The sequence below is a fragment of the Gopherus evgoodei genome, chromosome 11 (assembly GCF_007399415.2).
Source record: "Gopherus evgoodei ecotype Sinaloan lineage chromosome 11, rGopEvg1_v1.p, whole genome shotgun sequence".
NCBI classification, from domain to species: Eukaryota; Metazoa; Chordata; order Testudines; family Testudinidae; genus Gopherus; species Gopherus evgoodei.
Genome location: NC_044332.1, coordinates 69,589,131 through 69,608,251, shown reverse-complemented (window position 1 = coordinate 69,608,251; position 19,121 = coordinate 69,589,131). Strand labels below are relative to the sequence as shown.

Below are 19,121 nucleotides of genomic sequence, written 5' to 3'. Positions count from 1 at the left end.
GCAAACTTCCCCAAATGACCACAGCAGATGTTATTGCTCCTTCAACATAGGTTTGCGTCTATACCGGGGTCGGCACCCATCTCTCGTAAGCATCCCCTTGTGGGTGTGTCCATGGTCTTTAAATCAGTCCAGCCCTGTATGGAGCCATATCCCCAGAACTTCCTCCCTGGAGACACTATCTTCCTGTGGCCCTTCCTGGTTCAGTCCCTGCAGCCAGCCAGGTGCCTCTCACTCCCCTGGTCCCTGCACATACTGAGCTGTCCATGGCCCTGCTGCTCTTCCAGGCAGCCAAGCCTGCAAACCTTTCTTCTTCAGCTCCAAGCAGCAACTGCCTTCTGGGCTGTTCTGCAGTTCCTTTTATATGGCCCTCCTGGGCCCTGATTGGCTGCTTCCCCTGCAGCCACTCTAATCTGGTTGGAGGACCTCTCCACTGCTCCTTTCCTGGGATGGGTGTGACAGAACCCTGAGGCCTCCAGCAGGGGGTCTTTGGGCCTATTCCACCCCATCACAGTGTCATTTTGGTAACTGAGCCAAAATGGTGACGCAGCATGAAATTTAGTTCCACACAGATTCAGAAATATGGCCAGGGAAACAGGTTACAGAAAGCAGAACTCTGTACACTGGTATCAGATTAATATTGATATACAATGGGAATCTTTGTTTCCTCTCCAGCTTGATCTGAACTCAATACAAATTGTTCAAAGCCAACAATCATTTCAGGTTCAAAGAGAGCTTATCAAATTGCTCTCTCATTTTCTTTTCTATTGCTATTCACTGGAGTGAGGGAGACAGCAGGTCTAATGGTTAGAGCAAGGGCCAGTGAGTGGGTTGTATTCTCAATTCTGTCACTAACTCACTGTGCCCTTTGGGTAAATCATCTGTGGCCTGAATTTCAGAGCACTGAACATCTGCAACTCCCTTTGGGCACAACACCCTGCACTACTGAAAGTCCAGCCAATAATCTTCAGGGACTCCTCATATGTAAAAAGGAATATTACTATTAACCCACGTTGGCAAAGCACTTGGAGATCCCTGGGTTAAAGGTGATATGTAAGGACACGGTACTATTATTTATTTTGCTACCTATAACTGGGAGTGTGAACAACTGGAGTTATGGATCAGACTTGGGGACTTAAACTGCCTGAGAGAGGAATACAAAGTGGGGAGAGACGGGTCACACACTAAGTCAGAGGTGGGCAAATTACGGCCAGCAGGACCTTCCTGCCTGGACCCTGAGCTCCTGGCCCGGGAGGTTGGCCCCTGGCCCCTACCCCGCAGTTCACTCTCCCCCCGCAGCCTCAGCTCCCTGCGCCACCAGCGCAATGCTCTTGCAGGGCAGCGCAGCTGCAGAGCCGCAGCCTGACCCAGTGCTCTGTGCTGCACGGTGGCTTGTCCTGGTGCTTTGGGCAGCGCGGCTGTACCATCACCAGCCACCCGTGCTCCAGGCAGCACGGTAAGGGAGCAGGGAGCAGAGGAGATTCGACAGAGGGCAGGGGAGTGGATAGGATGCAGGGTGGTCAGAGGGCAGGGAACAGGAGAATTGAACGAGGGCAGGGGTTCCAGGGGGCAGTCAGGAATAAGAGAAGGGGTTGGATGGGGTTCCAGGGGCAGTCAGTGAGAAAGGATGGTTGGATAGGGCAGGGATCCTGGAGGGCAGTCAGGAATAAGAGGAGTGGTTGGATGGGGCAGTCGGTCCGGGGGCAGTCAGGGAGAGATGTATGGGGCAGGGAATGGGGGGGGAGGGGTTGGATGGGGCAGGAGTCCAGTGGAGCCATCATGGGGCGAGAAGCAGGAGGGGTTGGATAGGGGGTGGGAGCCGGGCCACACTTGGCTATTTGGGGAGGCACAACCTCCCCTAATCGGCCCTCCATACAATTTTGGAAATCTGATGTGGCCCTCAGGCCAAAAAGTTTGCCCACCCCTGCACTAGGTATTATCCCAAAATTCAGTGTCTGGTCTGGAGAAGATTTATTACTTCCCTTTTTCCAGTACATACATTAATTTTCTGCTGTAATATGCCCATTGCAAACCAAGCATTTAGGGTGGCCATACCAGCAGTACCGAGTGCTTCAGAGAACACTAATGCCAACCAGTATTTGCTAGGGAGTTTTATGAAAATATACAAAAAGATAAGAGATTCTGAAATCAGAGGTTAAAATTTGGGACTATTTTTTGCATGAAAATCCATGATGATCTGAATTACAGAGAAAACAAATGTAATCCAAATGGCAGCAGGGATGTCATGAGTTTTAGGGGGTGACCTAAATCTGTTAAAATGTTAAATGATTTTACAGTGAGACCCACTAACATCTAACCCTGCTCCTGTTCTCCCCGCAGATGCTGTGCATCCCATAAGCCAGGCAGAGATGGGAAGTGGGGGAAAAAAACATGTCACAGCGGCAGCTGCAGACAGATGCAGGCCAATGACAAAGCCCAAATGCAAGCTCCAAAAGTAGTTTCTGATCTCAGGAGGCAGTGTGATTCCTGCACTGGCTCTTATGGTTTTATAGGGTTACTGTTTTGCAGTCTTTACAGTTTTTCTAATACCTGAGATTAATGTGCATTTTCCCATTAACGATGCACCAGAAGGTTTTGTATTCGAATGAAGAGAGTAAATAAGCTAACGCTGAAGTGAGCCTGTGCTTGTTTTTCAGCACAGAATAGGATTTCCCCCTCTTGCCAGCCACTGTCCTCATATACCAGGATTTTTGAACTCCACTCCAGGCAACCTCAATGAAGGCAACTGTCTCCCTCAATATATACACAATGAATGGGACCCACATGGTCCAAATCAACCCTTTGCTTTTGTGAATACAATGATCAGTTGTTCATACCATGAAATCTGGATGCCTGTCATGTCGGACTGGGGGCAGGTGCTTGGGGAAACATACCACAATGTAATGAGACATTCTGGTGGGCATCACGGAGGTACGCAGAGGAGGGTTTATTGAGAGGAGGGCACTCACTCCTTGCTCTCTTTCTCTGACATGCAGTAGATTTAACTCTGAGTGAGAGGGAAGGCGAGTTCAAGTTCTTGCACAGTGGGTTGTGAGGGAAACTCCCTGCGAGGTGCCCAGCTGGAGGGCAAGAGGTCAATGTAGGACAGGCCTGATGGGGCAAGTTCTATTCAGTGCACATCTATTCAGCCATGCAGTCATCCATTGCACTAGGTCAGTTGGCTGTGGATGCCTTCAGTTTGCCAGTATCCAGAGCGTTACAAGCATAGATCTTTGCAAAGCAATGACTCCCAGTTTCCAGGGACAGGCGATCACCCTATTCATTCATCATAACTTTCCTCTCCCACTCCTTTCACCTTACTCAGACTCCCTTGAGTTGGAAAGCCACTGCTCCCAGGTAGCCAGAAAGTGTTATTTGAGACCAATTTAAAGTTAATGCTTCCATCTGGGAGTCAAGTGTGCAGGCAAACTCCCAGCCGCGCTGGCTCAAGGTGTGAGGAGTTGTACTATGGCATCACATTTGCTACTGCAATTTTGCCCCCAGGCAAGGGGGTTCTCGACACACTGCATTTTAGGGGAATGATGTGGCAGTATGTATGAACACCACTAGGCTATCCTCTGTTCCATACCTTTCCCTGCCTGATAGTTATGGATACTGCACTCATCTTGCTTCCATCACAGACACTACTGTCCTGTAGTTATACGTCCCGTCCAAGCCAGGCATTCACAAAACCTTAGCAGCACGATTCCTTGCACCACAGCTGCTTGTTATATAAAATTGCTTTGAGTGAAGCAATAGGAGGTCTACTCATGCCTACTTCCTGCATATTATTTTATGCTTCAGAGTCTTAATGCCTTAACAAGATCAGCCACATGGCTCCGACACAGCTGCACACACCATTGTAACGCTGTTGGGAGAAAACAGTCATAGAAACATAGAATATCAGGGTTGGAAGGGACCTCAGGAGGTCATCCAGTCCAACGCTCTGCTCAATGCAGGACCAATCCCCAACTAAATCATCTCAGCCAGGGCTTTGTCAAGCCTGACCTTAAAAACCTCTAAGGAAGGAGACTCCACCACCTCCCTAGGTAACCCATTCCAGTGCTTCACCACTCTCTGAGTGAAAAAGTTTTTCCTAATATCCAACCTAAACCTCCCCCACTGCAACTTGAGACCATTACTCCTTGTTCTGTCATCTGCTACCACTGAGAACAGTCTAGATTCATCCTCTTTGGAAACCCCTTTCAGGTAGTTGAAAGCAGCTATTAAATCCCCCCTCATTCTTCTCTTCTGTAGACTAAACAATCCTAGTCTCCTCAACCTCTCCTCGTAAGTCATGTGCTCCAGCCCCCTAATGATTTTTGTTGGCTTCCGCTGGACTCTTTCCAATTTGTCTACATCCTTCTTGTAGTGGGGGCCCAAAACTGGACACAGTACTCCAGATGAGGCCTCACCAATGTCCATTAGAGGGGAATGATCACATCCCTCGATCTGCTGGCAATGCCCCTACTTATACAGCCCAAAATGCCATTAGCCTTCTTGGCAGCAAGGGCACACTGTTGACTCATATCCAGCTTCTCGTCCACTGTAACCCCTAGGTCCTTTTCTGCAGAACTGCTTCCTAGCCATTCGGTCCCTAGTCTATAACAGTGAATGGGATTCTTCTGTCCTAAGTGCAGGATTCTGCACTTGTCCTTGTTGAACCTCATCAGGTTTCTTTTGGCCCAATACTCTAATTTGTCTAGGTCTCTCTGTATCCTATCCCTACCCTCCAGCGTATCTACCACTCCTCCAAGTTTAGTGTCATCTGCAAACTTGCTGAGAGTGCAGTCCACGCCATCCTGCAGATCATTAATGAAGATATTGAACAAAACTGGCCCCAGGACTGACCCTTGGGGCACTCCACTTGAAATCGGCTGCCAACTAGACATGGAGCCGTTGATTACTACCCGTTGAACCCGATGACCTAGCCAGCTTTCTATCCACCTTATAGCCCAATCATCCAGCCCATACTACTTTAACTTGCTGGAAAGAATACTGTGGGAGACTGTGTCTAAAGCCTTGCTAAAGTCAAGGAATAACACATCCACTGCATTCCCCTCATCCACAGAGCCAGTTATCTCCTCATAGAAGGCAATTAGGTTAGTCAGGCATGACTTGCCCTTGGTGAATCCATGCTGACTGTTCCTGATCACTTTCCTCTCCAGTCAGCCCACTAAAGCTTATATATCCTATGGGATGCACACATGGACACATCAACATGGAAGCTAAGAAAGAGGAAAAAGAATCAAGGCAAATCCTTGCAGGTCAGGGAGCATTTCTACTGCAATAGCTGAGTATTTATCTTTGACACATTCACCTTTGACAGTGACTTGAGCACTGCAGGATGCCCGTCCTGTGCTGTTTTCTGCCAGACAGGTATAAACACCATCATCTTCTGGTAAAGCATCTTGTACAGTCAACTTTGCAAGCCCATCTTCGAAGATGGAATGGGCGTACTGAATTGGTTCATCTGCAGACATGAAGAAAGAGAACACATCACATTCAGCAGGCCATAAATTCCATAAACACTGCTCAGTTTTAATGCACATTATAATTGTAATGGCTGTAAACAGGTTACAAACAAGAGCCAAATTCTGCTCTCTGATGCCCAGGTGCTGCTCTCTCTTGATTGCAACAGAAACATTCCACATGGATCCAAAGGCAGAATGTGGCCTTTGCTACAGTATCATTATAGCTACGTGTGGCAGTCTTTATCGAGACAACTCTCCCCCTGACTCCCTGCTGTCCTTACTCAAGAAAATGCTGAAGGATTTGGCCCTGTATCTTTGAATAGATTCACAGTCAGGTTGGTAAATAACAGTCAACTATTGTTTGTCCAAACAACCATGTACACTTTCTACCAGTGTGAAATTAGATGGTGGAATTGCCACCCAGTCTGTTTGTTTTGTGCTTGTACAACACCTAGCATAATGGGGTCCTGGTCCATGAATGGGAGTCCCAGGTGCTACCCCACAAATAATAAAAGAATAATGTACTGTTCTGAACATTTCCATTTATTGACATCTTGCTAGTTCTAGAAGGCATTCCAAGATGGCAAAAAATGATGAAGGCTGGAGGGACTGACTTAGGAAGAAAAAGTAAGAGAATTACATCCAAGTATGAATGGTTTGGTTACTGACAACTGTAGCCTGATCTATATTAGAAACCTTGACTGTTTCTGAATGTGGTTTTCACCAAGTGGTTCCCCTAAGGAGATCCTGAAAATGGTTTAAGTGCTAGTGTGGGACCAGATAATACTGCTTTAATGTTGTTTCAGAAAGTTCCACGAAGTCTCAGTCAGACTCTCTTAAATGTTATTGAAATCTGTTTTATCTGGTCTTAATTAGTTTCCAATATTGGTTCACCAATGATATGTTTTCCTAGTTTAAATAAAGTTTAAGACAGCCTGATAGCTGTGTATAAACACGAAGCTGAGGAAGGATTTAGGGTCATCCTTTGGGGTATATTTAAGAGAAAATGGGGTGGAACTGAGCAAAAGAAATAGTAGGTTGAATTGGACAAAAAATTCAATCAGTGGGGGAAAAATCTCCAAGGGGAAAAAAAAGAAATATTGTCTGAGTCATTTAAAGTTAGTTAGGACAAAGCACGGGTGTTTATAGAGACCAACCATGAACTGGATGATCTAGCAGGTTTTTACCATCTCTTCTGGTGCTCTCAGTCTTGGAAAGAAGACAATTTGCTTTCATACTCCATTTGTCCCTGAAGTTTGAAGTCTTCCTGTGTAGTACTTACAATGTTACAAAATACCAAGAGGAATGATCTCAATGTATTTGTCCACTAAATCACCATCTTATAAAATAAGTTACTTTCTATGTCTTGAAAAGTTTGGGGTCAGCATTTAACTACTTTTTTGGGAGTCAGCAATATATTTTCAGGGTTAAACCTCCTAAACCACTTCATAAAACATTCATTTCCCAAATCAGACATGTTTTTATTGCTATTTCCTTTATCCTCTCTTCTACCCTTTGCATACTGTGGTGGCTTCAATCCCACACTTATGCATGCAATAATCCAGTTAAGTCCAAATAATTATTTGCAGGACTAAGGCCCAAGATGGCAAGCTATTTGAGGGCAAGGAGCATCTTCCTAGGCTGGATCTGTGCATCACCTACCAGAATGGGGATCCTAGTTAAGACTTTTGGCACTAAAGTAATAATAAAAAGAATTCCAGTATCAGAGGGGGGCATGCTTAAATGCATTCAGTATGCAATCTGGTTTACCGAGAACATGACGGCATAATTTCTTCAGGCATGAATAAGCAAAAGAGCCATGCAAATGTTCTCTGTGAAAAAACAATGTAATTTTTTTTGCCATATTAACTAAATCAAAATTTGTTGGTGCTTCAATTTTCCTCTTTGGGTATTAACAAAACTTTGACTTACTTTGTTTGCAGAACTACTTGCTATTTCATGAAAACACAGACATAGAACCAAAAAAAAAAAACCAACAAAAAACAAAAGAAAACACCACATCTGCCCAGTGGAACAACCAATAGTCAGAGTCTACCTTATGTCTCCCCTTTGTCTAGATTTACACCTAATAATAACAATTTTCCCAGTAGGGAAATGTTCGCTTCTCCAAGGACATAACATTCAAATCTCTGACAGTTGGCAGCAAGAATAACAACAAAAATACTTTACTGCTGGCAATTTATACCAGAAGAAAGGAAATTTTCCTCCTATTTATTAAAAGCTGTCCTAAAATAAAACACAACTTGGGAAATTATTTTGCTAAAAGGTTAAGGTAATATTCATTCTTTTTTAAACCCATCAAAATAAGATTCAGCCTGGGAAAATGGGTAAACAGTCTGAAAAGCATATTCAGCAAGAAGATGTTTGGAACAATGAGACGTTAGCCATACCACTGCAGAAGCTAGCAATAAAATATTGGAAGGAAGAGAGCTGCAGTAGTGTGAATTCATTGTTTCATTTACTATTTATATATAATAAATTCATTTATAAATAGTAAATACAACAATGAATTCACAATACTGTGGCTTTTTTGGGTAACAATGATTGCTAACTACTGAGATCTGAGTATCACTGCTTTATATATGTTTTATTCTCACAGCAAAATGAATGACCAAGCATAATTATTTTTTCAACTACAACTGGATAACACAGTAAAAGCATTTGATTGGTTAATAACTTAGACTGATGCTTAAATCCCAGAGTGTTTTATAATATCATGTGCTGCAAAGAGCTGCAGGAGACACATTAAAGAGCCATTTGCAGCTCCATTCTGAGCTACATACACAAGTATCATGACAGAGAGCAGTTCCAGTGAGATCACTCCTAGAATACTGCGGTATAGTTCTACGTACCTCAATTCTAGGGAAGTTGATATTATATTGATGGGAATTTGGAGAAGAGCAATTAAAATCATTAAAGGGCAGGATGGTACTGATTTATGAAAGATTAATAAACTCGCGTAAAGAACTTGGTTATGCGCTCTCCTAGTAACCATCTATAAGAAGATGGAGGATGTAAACAGCAAAGAGAATGAGAAGTGGCTCAGGTGGCAAAAGGGAGCATTACTAGGACTAATAGGATTAAACTAAGGACAGGACTATTTTAGGGTGAAAAGCAGGAAAACTTTGTTAAGTTGAGGAAGAGGAAGAGTCTCCAAAGGGAATAGCAGAAGCTTCAGATAATTCAAAACTAGATTGGATAAAGTACCAGAAAACGTACTGTAGGCAACAGTGCTTCATGGGAGCAGTAAGAGATGGAAAAGATTGGTGGTTCCAGGATACTGTGAAGATCTTCACCTGCACCTATTTGTGCAAAATGAATATGTGCTTTCTCCATGCAGGCACTGAAAGGTAGTTACAGATGGGATAGTTGAAAGCATTTATTCATCTACCAGGCTAGCTGATCTTTAGTGGAAGTCTCCATGTGCTGTGGCTTGGAGAAAATATTAAGCTTCATACGATTTCAGCTGACAAAAACGCATGGAATGCTGGATGGTTACTGAAATATATGTATGGTGGCACTGTAGCATAAACCACTTCGGAGATGTCTACACTGCAATTAGACCCCCACAGCTGGCCCATGCTCGCTGACTCAGGCTTGAGCTAAGGGGCTGTTTAATTGTGGTATAGCTGCTCAGGCTGCACCTCAAGCTCAGGTCCCTCCCCCTTCACAGGGTCCCAGAGCTTGGGCTCCAGCCCAAGCCTGACTGGCTACACCAGGGGTTCTCAATCTTTTTCTTTCTGAGCCCTCCCCCACCCCCAACGTGCTATAAAAACTCCATGGCCCACCTGTGCCACAACAACTAGTTTTCTGCATATAAAAGCCAGGACTCGTATTAGGGGGTAGAAAGCAGTGTAATTGCCTGTGGCCCCATACCACAGGGGCCCCCAGGCAAGTAAGTTGCTCAGGCTCTGGCTTCAGTCCCAAGTGGAAGTGCTCAGGGCCCCAGGCTTCAGCCATGCAGTGGGACTTCAGCTTTCTGCCCTGTGCCCCACCAAGTCTAACACTGGCCCTGCTTGGCAGACCCCCTGAAGCAAGAAGGAGATGTTTGGAACAATGAGATGTTAGCCGTACCACTGCATGTTAGATAGAAGCTAGCAATGAAATATGGGAAGGAAGAGAGCCACAGCAGTGTGAATTCATTGTTTCATTTACTATTTATATATAATAAATTCATTTATAAATAGTAAATAGTAAATGAAACAATGAATTCACAGTACTGTTGGCTTTTCTGGGTAACATTGATCGCTAACTATTACTCAAAATCATCACTGCCAATTGGTATAGGATGGGATTTGAGGTGTTGGTTTTAACCTATGAAACCCTAAATGTTTTGGGATCTATCTACCAGAGAGATCGCCTCCCTGCCCACATGATACTGATACAGCTGCAGTCAGATACCTTGATCCTGCAAAGATTTATACACATGCTTAAAGTAAAACACACACACAAATCTTTATAGAATCAGAGCCAGCCTTGCCTTTCCACATTTCACTGCTTTACATTTAGTTTGCCAGTGTCCAAATTAGTTAGCCTTCTGGACAACCTGCAAACCCATTTTTTCCACTCCCCAGGAATACACACCCAGTTTACTCTTGAGGGTTGTGGGTAGTGTAATGTCATACTATGCATTATTAATATTAGGACCAATACCGGAGTACATTCAAAATGCTATATACACACTTTAGTATTTTACAAGATATTAATGTTAAAATACAGTATGTGGCCATCCCCTCCACCAATAGCAGCTTTTTAATACACATCTCCCCATTAACATTGTCATGGTTCCATAAACTACAGTCAGGTGGCTATGATGGTCTGTACACCAAGAAGCCATGCATCAATTGCAAGTATTCTATTACAGGATAATTCTGCAACAAAAAAGTCTTTTAAAAAATGCCTCATTGTCAACTGGTACCACGATGTAGTTAGCACATGGAAACAAGCATATCTGAAGTCACGTGGTCTAGTAGATGGGGCACAGGTGCTTGGCAACCAAAGTTCTATTCCTAGCTCTGCAACCAACCTCCTGTGTAACCTTGTGAAAGTCACTTCCCTCTGTGCCTCTGTTTCCCTTCCTGCCTTTGTCTATTTAGATTGTAAGCTCTTTTGGGTAGGGATGGCCTCTCACTATGTGGTTCTCTGGTGCCTAGTACACCGGGCGCACTAACGTAATATAAATTAATAATGGTTTACACACAATCCTGGAGCACAGGATCACTTGCCACTGTACTGCAACAGTACTTGTAGATAAAACAACCCAAAGCAGCTCAACAGCCAAAAGCCATCATGAAGACTAATACAGGATTCTTGGCTGCAAAATATACAGGATAAAGTGCAGTTGTATAGAGGTTCTCTGTGAAGTTTTACCCAGGTTCCAAGATACAAGAGATGGCTCATAACTGGAAGTCAAAAGTCACGTGGTCAAGGTGGTTAGGAACAAGCCTGAATGATAAGCAGTGGTGCAGGAGTGGGGGTGAAGGGGAGAGAGAGGAAATAGTATCTCCCCATGTTCGCATTTCTGCCCCTGGGTCTGTTGTTCAACTGCCAGTGTTGAAGGTGTAATGTGAATTCCAAAAAGAGATTCATGTTTTTAAACCAGGCTGCTTTGGTAGAATACAGCACCCTCTGTCAGCAACTGTAAAAGGCAATTATCCAGGTACGTGAAGGCCATACTGCCAAGCAGGCGGAAGGTCAATCCAAATCTAACATACTGGAGAATGGCAAGAAGAGAGTATAAATATATTGAAAATCTAGGATTTTCTATAACAATCATGTATTTATTTATCTCTAGACTGTATGTTTTTCAGCAGTGCCGTTGATAATAGTTACACAAAGAGGTGTTTCTTCAGATATTTGGAGAGGCTTTATGATGCACGTCACCCCTGAAGCACTGTGGCTAGGGTCATTCTGACAGGACAATGCTCATTTTCCTGACTTTGGAAATTAAGAGTCTCTCTATGAAGAGACAGAAAGGTGCTCTGCGCGACAGGAAGGCAGTGACAGGGAGTTAACCACATGCAGTTATGTGTAACCATGCTATTCCATGATTTGGGGAATTTTTCAGGAGGAGGAGGAGGAACCATGGACTGGGAAGGAGACAGGGCTGACCCCGTATAATTGTGGGAGTGCTCCTTCTGCGCAGTACTTCCCTCCCAGGCAGCCTTCAGCCAGACAGGCAAGTTATTTCCAGTGGGAGAGGTCAGAGCGTCTCTCACATGTGTTTATCTTTGGGGATAAAACAGGGGCTTTTCCATTACAGTCATGGAGCACTGCTGAGTTACTGAGAAAGGGATCCAGCCAGGCTGTGGGAACATACCAATCTCAAGGTCACATTTTATTCTCCCTGCCACCTTTCTGAGTTCTCCCATTCACACTGAATGACTGAAAAAGTGTGCCGTGTAACCAACGATTATGTGCAAACTGCTCACTGTAAAGCAACCCTGAGAGAAGCAACTTGAGAACAAAGCATGCTGTTTTTTCCCCTTTAAAACTTATGGCCTGTGAAAACCTGAAACATCAACTCATGCTTTGTGAATACCACATCAGATAAGGGCTAAACTGAATAATTTAGGCTAGCATTCAACAGAGATGGCGTGAACCAAAAAAATCCCAAATCTAAACTCTTCTGGAATTTTGAGGAAGTTTGGATTCTATGCAGAAGACTGAACCGTGGGCCCATCTCTAATTGACATTTGAGAGCTACATGTGAGGTTTTGTCTGTGGACTGTTCATTTGTTTAAACAAATCTGGGTTTGAGAGTATTAAACCTGATATCAACAGAAATATTTTAATGAAATGAAAACAAAAGAGTTGTAAATAGTTTTGGACATAACATTCCCTTTCTGTGTACTATTAGAAATCCATCTTGCTAGTACAGAAAGAACTAGAAAAACAGAAAATGGAACTGCCAGTCTGGTTTCACTGTCCCAGCTGAGATAAGGGCACAAAAGACACAGCTTGGGTGGTGAGAAGGCAATAGGAGTTTAAAAATTAAAAAATGTTTAAATGATACAAAGTATTATCGAGGAATAACATTATAAAAATCCACAAGTTTTATGTTAACAGCATCTCAGGTATTCTTTTTCATCAACAAAGTGCATATGATGTGTGAGATACAGCAAGGGTTAAGTCCCTCAACCCCTAAAGAAAGGTTCTGATACCTAAATGCATTTAGGTTAATCTTGTATGCAGTGTTGTTGTAGCCATGTCAGTCCCAGGATACTAGAGAGACAAGATGGGTGAGGTAATATATTTTTCACTGGACCAGCTTCCAATAAAACACTTCCCAGGGATGGTTTAGATCAATGGTTTTCAACCTTTCAGATTACTGTACCCCTTTCGGGAGTCTGATATATCTTGCGTACTCTAAGTTTAATCTTACTTTAAAACTACTTGCTTACAAAATCAGACATAACACATAAAATGTTACAGCACACTATTACTGAAAAATTACTTACTTTCCAATTTTTACCATATAATTATAAAATAAATTAAATTGGAATATATTTACTTACATTTCAGTGTGCACTATATAGATCAGTATAAACAAGTCATTGTCTGTATAAAATGTTAGTTTGTTCTGACTTTGCGAGTGCTTTTTATGTAGCCTGTTATAAAACTAGGCAAATATCTAGATGAGATTTCTGCCTACCCCCAGGAGTATGCATACTGGTCTAGATCAGTGGTTCTCAACCTATTTACTATTGTGGGCTGCATATGCAGGTCTCTACGTGTTATGTGGGCCACATCCACGCAATATATATACTACACATATGGCCCTAAAAATGTCACGTGGGCTGCAGCTTTGTGCTGATTGGGCCACAAGCGGCCCACGGGTTGGGAACCACTAGTCCAGATAACACTTAGTCTTGCCATGAGTGCAGGGGATTGGACTAGATGACCTCTCGAGGTCCCTTCCAACCCTATGATTCTGTGAAAGAGGCAAGCTTCTGAACGTGCACCAGCTGGAGAGTGTGTTTCACTCACCAACAGAAGTTGGCCCAATAAACACCTTAAGGTTAATCTTGTCAGCTTTAGTCCTCCAGACTCAAAGAGCTTGATGGGCTTCGTGGCTTAGTGGCACAGAACTGACTAATTTCTATGGTTTGGGCATGCAAAAGCTAAAATGTACTGTGAACTTGACCTAGACTTTTGAGCCAAGGGTGGAGGCAGGGATCAAGCATGGGGGTAATGATGCCAGATTCATCCTTTCCCAAGCACCTTGTTGGGAAAGGATGAATCTGGCATCCTTACCCCCATGCTTGGGGATAATGGTGGTACATAAAAGTAACTTTAGTGGATCAGACTAAAAACTTCTCTGAAGCCTCTGTTGTACTGCTATTAAGACCAAACTTAAAAAAACAACAGTATGACACACCCGTGTCACAAGAGCCCCCTGCTGGATGCACATCAAAATTGGAATAAAGAACAAAATTGCTTAATGAAAATGTTCCCAATGTCACATTAAATCAGGGATTCTCAAACTGGAGGTTGGGACCCCTCATGGGGTCACAAGGTTATTATATGTGGGGTCACGAGCTGTCAGCCTTCACCCAAACACCGCTTTGCATCCAGCATTTATAATGGTGTTAAATATATAAAAAGGTGTTTTTAATTTAGAAGTGGGGTCGCACTCAGAGGCTTGCTATGTGAAAAGGGTCACCAGTACAAAAGTTTAAGAACCACTGCATTAAATATACCCAGACTCATTATTCAGCACATATCCCATTATGGGAAGCTAACAAATTCTGTGCAGTACGTATTGCTTAGTCATCTAGGTTTCTATAATGTGCCCATCCCCATGGTATCTGAGTATCTGGATGCATGTGTTTCTGCAGCCAGAGGAAGTTCTCTTACCGTTGAGGAACCAGGTGATCTGAGGCACAGGTGTACCTTCCACAGAACACTGCAGCACGAAATCTTGCCCTTCACTCACTGTACATCCCTTCAAGACACTGGAAAACCTCGGAGCAATCTCTTCAACTTTAGGCCCTTTAAGTCAAAGCAAAAGTGGATCTGTTGATACAGGGCTGACAAATCGACAATTCCTCTGGGAGTTTTACTCAGTAGATTAAGAGGATATACTGGAATGACAATGCAAAATAATTTCCACATACATGTGCAAGATCACAGCTGTAAAGAAAAGAATCTTTTGGAAGTAAGAACAATTTTGACTCATGGACTAATACAAAGATAGGGCACCCTGCATAATCTTCAAAAGATTTTGCTTGCCTTTCATACTTTGCATTAGGCTCTGGTTTTGCAAGTGAAACCCCACACGCAGCCACGTGCATCAGGCCACCATGAGGAACTGAAATCTATTAACAGAAAGTGAAGAAGTGCAAAGAACAGGAAGGATCAGGTTTTTCACAATTCTCCTCGTTAGGCAATGAAACAGAGGAGGAATTCAGGATTTTGCCCACATGCTGGAAATAGGACTCTGACAAGGCAGGAAGTGTGCTGTGGAGGGACCACAGGTGGCCAGGTTTAAAAGCCAACAATTCTCAGTGCTAGCAGAGAAATGTTGCATCAACATGACTGGAGCTTTGTAACAAAACCTCAAATCACATAAAAGAATGGGCTTGGAAAAAAAACATAACTTAGGCCAGTGTTTGCTAAGATGCTCCGGAATCTTTCAAGCAAACCTGATATTCAAAGATTTCAAGCTCAAAAATGGTGCCAGACAAAACTCTCAGGTTTTGTTCCATGTAATTCTTATTCCTATTGTACCACACAAGAGTGTCATGAGAATCAGTCAGCATTTGGAAAGAATTTCAGAAATGCAAAGCACTACATAAGTGTTAAAAAAACTTCCAACAGAGTTCCGTGCAGAAGGTGCAGACCCCTTTGGGCAGGGTCTCTGCCCTCCTCTTCATTCATATTACATTATTTTATTACACACAGCCATAGCAGCTCCAACCAAGATCAGGACCCTCCCCCCCCCCAGGTGTCAGGCATCCTACCACCACAGTGAGGAACAGCCACTGCCCTGAAGAACTTACAAGAGAGAAGACAAAGGGTGAAGTGGTGAGGAAGGGAGACAGAAATATAAAGGGACATTCACAAGATCACACTCCAGACTGGTGGTAGAGCGGAGCTGGGAATTAAAAAGTCTATATGTGAATTAATTTTAATAGGAATTTTGCAGCCAAATCTCTTTAAAAATCCCATCCTCAGTTCTTAAAGTGCATGTTGGTTCACCCTAACTTACTTACTGTTTACACTTAACACCCAACTGGTGGAAGTTCGACCCCTGGGGTTGAAGGCTGTACAGCTATAGGATCCGCTGTCTCCCAAGTGGGTTTTCATCAAGCACAAGCAATGAATTCCATCCTCTTCGTATATATGGATGCCATCTTTTCCTTTTACAGGGGCTCCCTCTTTGAACCATTCCACATCTGGTTTTGGTTTCCCTGAAACTAGATGATGCAAAGTTGGAGCATGGGGGCGAGGGCCATTAAAGATATTTCCCCATTATGATAAACCTTCACCTTTGCCTATTATATATATATATATATATATTTTTTACCAACACAGTAGACATTGTAAAATATTCTGACACACAGTTACTGCTTATCTTTCCCCATCCATCCTAGCCCTTAAAAAGACATTGACAACTAGAAAAAAGTCACACGCACTTCTGTCTGAAAATTGTTCCTCTAGTGTTGTTACAAGTCACATCTAAGATTGCTATAATCCAGCTAGATTGGAGATAGGAAGTAGGGAGGAAGAAACATGTTCCACTGTCTTCCCCTACCCTCAAGTTTGTTTGCTTTTTTTGCATTTAGCAGCACTTCGTGAATTGTCAATTTCTACTGTAAAATTAGTTATAGTAGTTGCTCAATTTCTGCTGTTTGGCTAGATCTTTCACACGGCAACGGGGAACAGAACAGTAAAAAATTAGAAAAAATGCCATTCCTTCAACTGTGCATTTGCAAGACCAGATACTTAATCTGACTCAGCACAGCAAGGGATGAGGCATGGGGGAGAATGGTGGTTACAAGAGTGAAAGATCATGAGATGCGCCTAACATCATAGATGCATCTTGTTGGTACCTCTCTGGTTTTTGAGGGATGCAAACAGGAGGAGCAGACACAATGGGAGAAAATAAATTGGAGGAGCATCTATAGTGTGTTCAACTGTGAAGTACAGGGAGGATAGATTGACCGAGGCAGAGGAGATATCAAGAAGAAGAGCTGACACTGCACAAAGTCACTTGACTCTTAAGGCCTGATCGGAAGCGCTCTGAAGTCAATAGAAAGACACTCATTTACTTCAGTAGGCAGTGAATGAGGGAGGCCCTTAGGCTCAGATCCCCAATGTTATTTAAGTTCCTAACTTCTATGGAAGTCAGGAGCCTAAATTCCTTTGAGAATCTGGGCCTTAGTGCCTCTGTAAAACAGAGAACACTTCCCTCCCTCACAGGAGTAGTGCGAGACTTCACTAGTTCATGCTTGTAAAGTCCGTTGAGAAGGTGATAAAGAAGTGCTTAGCTTAATATACTATGGAAATACAACTACCTATATATACTCGTTCATTAGCCTGTTCATTTATAAGCTGACCCCTCCAAAATGGATAAGTAAAAACGGCAAAAACCATATGACTCTTTCATAAGCCGCCCCTATACTTCAAGGGTCGGCAAACTTTGGCTCCCGGCCCATTAGGGCAAGTCACTGGCAGGCCGGGACGTTTTGTTTACCTAGAGCGTCTGCAGGCACAGAGCCCCTCAGGTCACAGTGGCCGTGGTTTGCCATTCCCAGCCAAAGGGAACTGCAGGAAGTGGCACGGGCCGAGGGACGTGCTGGCTGCCACTTCCTGCAGCTCCTCTTGGCTGGGATCGGCGAACTGTGGCCAGCGGGAGCTGCGGGGCTCTGTGCCTGCGAACACCCCAGGTAAACAAAACATCCCGGCCTGCTAGCGGCTTACCCTGATGGGCCAGGAACCAAAGTTCGCCGACCCCTGATCTACAATGACAATATATTAGATATTCAATTCAATAGAGCTTAAAATCATCAACTTTTGGTGTAGACCTGCTGATAAGCCAACCTCCACTCTTTAATGCTTCACTTTTTTATCAAAAAAATTCTGCTTATGAACAAGTATATACAGTATTCAGAGAGCCCTTTGGAATACCTTCTCCAATCCTGACTCACTGGGAGGGTAATATAAAATATATTCTTTATAGAGCGAGGAAGACGCATCCAGAAAGGAAAGCAACCACTAGATTTTTTTCCTGCCTAGAATGTAAAGTCATCTCTCTCTTTTTTTAGGGGGCTATTTGATGTGCAAATGTTACATTAAAAATCCAGAAAAATGCTTCAAAATTATTTTCTACTAAACTGCACTAAAAATGGAAGTTCCTCATATTTTCCTCAAGGAATGGATTAAAAGGTTACCCATGTTATGCAGCCAAAAAGCCCTCCATTGTTCCTTTCTCTTCTGAGAGGTTAAAATCTGATCCATTTCTGAAGAAGAGGAAACACTAAACCAGGGCCTTTTAATTATGACCTTCTGTAGTTAAAACATTAGAAACACTTGCCTAAACATCAGGGGCTAGACTGAGCCCTAAGCAGGGGGCGATGTGCAAGTGCCAAGAGAAAGCAGTGCGACTCCACTACAATTCATCCTCTCTACTCCATTCCTTGCTCCAGGGGTCAGTAACTTACTACAGCACTTACTTATCCTCTTGTACCAATTCTGCACCACAGGTCAGCATACTGGAGAAGGGGACAGAAGCAAGAATCTGCTGGTGGGGCAGGATAAGGAGGGAGTGAGCGCTAGACACGCAGCCCATGGTTGGCCATTCGGCACTTGAGCCTTGATGCAGGGAGCCCTACGACAGCCATGCAGGAGAGTGGCCTCGGGCTTGTACTCCCTGTCATAAACAGATAGCTAAGGGTTAATGTTCTTTTACCTGTAAAGGGTTAACACAGGGAACCAAACACTTGACCAGAGGACCAATCAGGAAACAAGACTTTTTCAAATCTGGGTGGAGGGAAGTTTTGGGTGTGAGTTCTTTGTCTTGGGTCTGACCCTCTCGGCTCTGAGAGTGATTTTTCTGTCTCCAGGCTTTCTAATCTTCTGTTTCCAAGTTGTAAGTACAAGGATAGTAAGACAATAGGTTTATATTGTTTTCTTTTATATTTACATGTGTGTAGTTGCTGGAATGTGTTAAATTGTATTCTTTTGGAATAAGGCTGTTTATTCACTTTTTTTCTTAAGCAATTGACCCTGTATATTGCCACCTTGATACAGACACTATATATTATGTCCTTTTTCACTCTTTTTATATAAAGCTTTCTTTTTAAGACCTGTTGGAGTTTTTCTTTAGTGGGGACTCCAGGGAATTGAGTCTGCAGCTCACCAGGGAATTGGTGAGGAAGAAGTCAGGAGGAAAATCTCTTTGCGTTAGATTTACTAAGCCTGAATTTGCATACCCTCTGGGGGAGGGGGAAGAGAGATTAGCTCTCTCGGTACTTGTGTTTCCAGGACTGGAAACAGGGAGGGTAGAATCCCTTTGTTTAGATTCACGGAGCTTGCTTCTGTATATCTCTCCAGGAACCCAAGGAGGGAACACCTGGAGGGGAGGAAGGGTAAGGGAAATAGTTTATTCCCCTTTGTTGTGAG

At 43.4% G+C, this 19,121-nt stretch overlaps 1 protein-coding gene across 2 annotated transcripts in view; it reads right to left on the bottom strand.

Annotated features, from left to right (window-relative positions):
- MYLK (myosin light chain kinase) overlaps positions 1-19,121 on the bottom strand; it is a 331,910-nt gene that overhangs the window by 139,226 nt on the left and 173,563 nt on the right. For both annotated transcript variants that reach the window (XM_030579826.1, XM_030579827.1), the window contains exons 9-11: positions 15,710-15,913; positions 14,352-14,486; positions 5,318-5,470 (exon numbers count right to left, since the gene is read on the bottom strand). In XM_030579826.1, coding sequence (XP_030435686.1) covers positions 5,318-5,470; positions 14,352-14,486; positions 15,710-15,913 — 492 coding nt within the window. The remainder of the gene's footprint in view (positions 1-5,317; positions 5,471-14,351; positions 14,487-15,709; positions 15,914-19,121) is intronic.